This window comes from Poecilia latipinna, unplaced genomic scaffold (genome assembly GCF_001443285.1).
Source record: "Poecilia latipinna isolate Pla-1442-1.1 unplaced genomic scaffold, P_latipinna-1.0 Scaffold2304, whole genome shotgun sequence".
In the NCBI taxonomy this organism is placed as follows: Eukaryota; Metazoa; Chordata; class Actinopteri; order Cyprinodontiformes; family Poeciliidae; genus Poecilia; species Poecilia latipinna.
In genome coordinates, this window is record NW_015114920.1 from 25,863 (window position 1) to 30,535 (window position 4,673).

At 41.0% G+C, this 4,673-nt stretch overlaps 1 protein-coding gene across 2 annotated transcripts in view; it reads left to right on the plus strand.

Annotated features, from left to right (window-relative positions):
* Nucleotides 1-2,388, plus strand: part of trim33l (tripartite motif containing 33, like) — a 25,775-nt gene extending 23,387 nt beyond the window's left edge. For both annotated transcript variants that reach the window (XM_015018663.1, XM_015018662.1), the window contains 2 exons: nucleotides 1,467-1,589; nucleotides 1,814-2,388. In XM_015018663.1, coding sequence (XP_014874149.1) covers nucleotides 1,467-1,589; nucleotides 1,814-2,119 — 429 coding nt within the window. In that variant the 3' untranslated portion in view covers nucleotides 2,120-2,388. The remainder of the gene's footprint in view (nucleotides 1-1,466; nucleotides 1,590-1,813) is intronic.
* Nucleotides 2,389-4,673: the final 2,285 nt, after the last annotated feature.

Consider the following 4,673-nt stretch of genomic DNA (forward strand, 5'->3'; position numbering starts at 1 on the left):
CCAACATGCTGTGCGCGAACGGAGAAGGGTGGCCATCGTCCGGCCACGCCCCGGCCCAGTCGCAGAAAGCTCTCCTCGCCGACCGGAGTCAGACTTTTTTGTTGACATTCTTTATGTCAACAAAGTGGCTTTAGACATTCATCCAGGGAGCTTCGACTGGGGTTACCAAGGGACCAGGACATTAAAGCCTGGAGGGTCAGGGGAAGAGAGACAGAGACTGCGGCGGCAGCGTGTCTGTTGGTCTCTGTTACCCAGGAAGCAGTTGGGCCAACACCATGACTGGGGCAGCCGACTATATAATGTACTGGGGACCTTTTTTTATTTTTTTATTACACATTCACATTTGTAGAGTACGGAACAAAGGGACGGGTGGCAACCCTAACTGTAGCGTCTGTCCTATGTGCCTTATAATGCGGTGCGCCTTATATATGGAAAAAGTTTTAAAATGGGCCATTCATTGAAGGTAACTCTCGTGTTGTTTTAACATTCTGTTTTGTCCTATGGGTCAAAAATGACCCGCCTAACAAAAGCCCCAACATAAAGCAGCTTACTTGAATTTGAAATCCAAAATCCATTTTGCATGATGAAACAATCTGTTATTTATCAATTCAACTCAGTTTAATTCATTTTTATCATGTATTTTTTTTACACAACACAAAAAGACAACCAACAGTATTACACTTTACATTTTACAACAAACCAACTGTCATAAATTTTCTTTTACACAGTAAAGGTTTGTTATTGTAATTACATAAATGTGAAGTAATTACTTCTGAATTAACTATACTGAGAGGGAAAAGTCAACAATCAGTAACTTTTTTGTCAACAGTTCATTCTTTTATACGGTTTAGTATGTCAATTATGAAAATACATCTTATGTTGAAGATGTTCAACATAGGATGTTAAAATCTTATGTTTAACATCCTGCAAAATTATTTTACAGGATTTCTGTCAATCTTGCAGATTAAGATGTTCAAAACCTTAAGATTAACATCCTACTATGTTAATCTTAACCATATGTGTGCATGTGTCTATATATATAATATGTGTGTGTGTGTATAGTTAAGATGGTGTGTGGTAGGTGTGTCCAAAATGTGGTACATGGGCCTTGCTGGCCCTGTGAAGGATTTTCTGGGTCCTCAAGAACCACAATTAAAGAACAGATGCAGAAAAAGATGAGATTCGAACTCAGAAATGGAAATCTTTTTAAAATAAAAGCCTTGAGGTTCAACACAAAGTACTTATTTTTTCTTAATGTTTTTACTTTCATTGAAATTCCCCAACATTTATTCAACATGAATAAGTGTAAGGAGTTCGTCTTGTAAATATACCTTGCATGAAATCAGTCGGGATGTTTTCAGCCAGAGGTTCTGGATTCTGGTTTATCTAAACCCGACCTGCAGAACGAGCTCTAGTCTGCAGCCAGATGGCGCTGTAAGGACTAATTGTCTCTGCTGTTGTTTCAGTTGGACCTCTGGTCTGACCTCATGCTCGTATCGGAGCGTCTGAGCCACCATCGCTCCCCTCCTTATCAAACACCTGGGCAGGTAGTCTCGGACCTCTGGGATTTGTTCAGCGACGCCTCACAGGTACGAATGATGAGCCGAAGCTTCGTATCCTAAGAATACTCAACAAAATGTGTTTTGGTCTCAGATGTCAGGCAAATAAGAGAAAAAGCCTTAAAAGTAATAGTTGTATTGCACCTTTAGTGCAGATAAACATGTTGACAGCAGAACCTTTGAGGGTCCCGTGGACTGGACCGTCCGGTTCTGCAGGTCTGATCGCTTTCTCAGCCTGTCTCTGCCATTTCCAGGGCAACGCTTTAATGGAGCTGCAGCAGAGCTTCCAGAAGAGGCTGGTGGAAACGCTGGGATCAGAGCTTCCTTCTTCACTGCTGATGGCCCCTCCGCATGGCAGCGCCTCGCCGTGTGGCAGCTCCCCTCATGGCAGCTACCCGCGTCAAGCCAACGCCCCTTTGGACTCGGGAGAGAACTTGCTGTCCAATTCAAAGATGAAAGTTCTGAAGAAGAGACTGAAGGACCTGCTGAACCTGCAGGGACCGGCTACAGCCAAGAGGCCAAAGAGCGTAGATCCTAAAGACCAGACGGATCAGATGTGAAAAATGAAACTAATTCATCGTTTAAAACTTCAAACATTTTTACTGCAGATATTCTGCAAGTTCTGCTTACTGGGCCGGCTCCAGTTTCTGAGTAACTGGTTTGAGTGGAACCGAAAAGGTGTGGTACCTGGTGTGGGTCGTGGTTCTGAGTGCCTTTAGGTTTGCTCTGTTTGCAGATCAGTTTGTTATTTATATGTGAAACTTCACAGCTTCTCTCAGGGAGAAAACAATGAAACTAATCTTCAGTTACTGAAACTAAACTTTAAACCATAAGGTTGTTTATTTTTCTGTTATGGAATTATTTTTACACATTGTTAGATTTAAAGCATTTTTCAGTTGAAATGTTTGCAGAAACCTTTGCTGATGAATCAGACTGAGCTGATTGTGACAATATTAGAAGCTTTCTCTAACATGGATCCAGTAAATTATTAAAACTGCCTTAAAAAGCCTAAACTTTAGTTGAAGAATAAAATATTTCTTTGTGCAGCTGCATCTCATTGAAGCATTTCTGTTTTATGTATAATTGAGGTCCATTGATGCGGAGTACGCACCTCACTCACTATAAGCCGCACCCACAAAGTTTAAAAAATCAAAACACCCTGGAAACGTACAGCCGCTGGTATCTCTGCTGCTCTCGGTTTTCCACTCAATCAATCTGCTATTAAGAAGGCAGCCCGGCGTCTCCGAACCATGGATTCGATCATGCCGAGCTGTACTGCCAGATCGATGGCCTTCAACTTAAAAGCTGCATCATATGAGTTTGAAAACATTTCTCCGTCGTGCCTGCTGCTAGCATGTGGTTGTTCTAAATGAAAATCAGCACTTTCTTCTTTGATTTCCAATTTTGACTTCCAATGGTTCACTTCCTGCTAAAGAGCCCCCTGGTGGTTGAAGAAAAATCCACAGAAAAGCCACATGGGGCTATAATCTGCATGGTTCAAAGCGTGGGAAAAAGTAGCGGCTTAAAGTCCAAAAAATATGTAAGTTAAATGAAGTCGGTATGAATATTGAAGATATCTTTACACCTTCGACTCCGTGTGGCATAAGGAGCTGATTTCAGATATCAAAGCCTCTCCCTTAATATGTGACAGGAGAAACCAGGATGAAGATTTCACTGAGAAGTGGTAGGACAACTTTCAGATGGAGTAACCATAGCAACATAGATGTAGTTCAGCTGAGATTGTAGGAACTGTGAACAGCAGCTTCCATTTTCTCCTACATCTCTAAGCTACATACTTTATTAGCATGCTAAGTATGTAGCTTACAAACTAAATATTTTTGTTGGAAAGCTAAATATTTGACTTCAACTAAAATGTACTAAATAATTAGCAAGCTTAATATTTAGCTGAGCTGCAGATTAAAGTTAAGCTCAATTTAGTTGGCGAGATTTAACTTCAAACTAGTTGGCAAGCTAAATATTTAGCTAAAAAGCTGAATACTTAGCAAACTGAAAGCTTGGCTTCAAATTAAATGGTTGGCAAGCTCAATATTTAGTTAGCAAGCTAAATATTGAGCTTGAATGTGGCCACATTTTTTAGTTATTCTGACATACTAAAAAACCCAAATTATTGCTGCTTTTTTGACAGTAACTTTACCAACAACACCCCGTACACCAGAGAGGAATCAAACATGTACTGGAGCAGCTCTCTTCATAAAAACCAGTCCACGTTTCAAACTTGTGGGGAAACTGACTGATATTAAGTCTCACTGTTTATTTTGAGAACAGAAACCGTCATGATGAGACTTGGGTTCAGCCAACAGAGGGCAGTAGAGAGCTGTTTCTGGTGGAGTGTATTCTCACACTCCACCAGAAAGCCTAACACCCATCAGAGTTCTGGGTTCACCAAACTGAACAGAATCTGTGTATCGACGGCTTCAAACATTCAGGAGTTGGGTTTTTATATTTGAAAGCTTATAACTGATCAGCATCACTGTAAAACCATGAAATTCAGCAAACTGCTGTTCTCAAGTTGAGTCACCAGAGGGCAGCACAGCGCCGCTTCTGTGTTCCTGCTGCAAAACCAGGGCTGGAAAAATGTAATATTTGGTGACAAACGGATGATTCAAATTAAACAATTTTTTTAATATAATAACCTATCAATTTCAAGCTGTTGGTTTAGCCCAGACAGAGGATTGTATTATTTTTGTTGTCCTGCATCTAATTGCAATCTTCACTGCTAACTCCTCTAACTCAACCACAGCTGAGTTGGAAATGAACTGCTATCTTATGTCATGCAATGCAGACTCAATACAGCCACTGATTTCCACTGTGCAGCAGAAATATGTGAAAATGGCCCTGAAAAACAAATGTCCTCATTATGAGACGCACAGCAGGGCGGTCCTCATAAATATAGCAAAGCACAGGCACACGCAGAGGGGGGGAGGAGGGGGGGCTTGAGCAACTGCCCCTTTTGCTCCTTGCCCCCAAGTGCCCTTTTGATCAAATTTTTTTATTTTTTTTATTATTTCCTAAGCCCTCTTCTGACACATAATAACATTCCCGAATGTCGAGCTGGGTTTGAGGGAAGATAAAAAGCTCACATGATATGACATT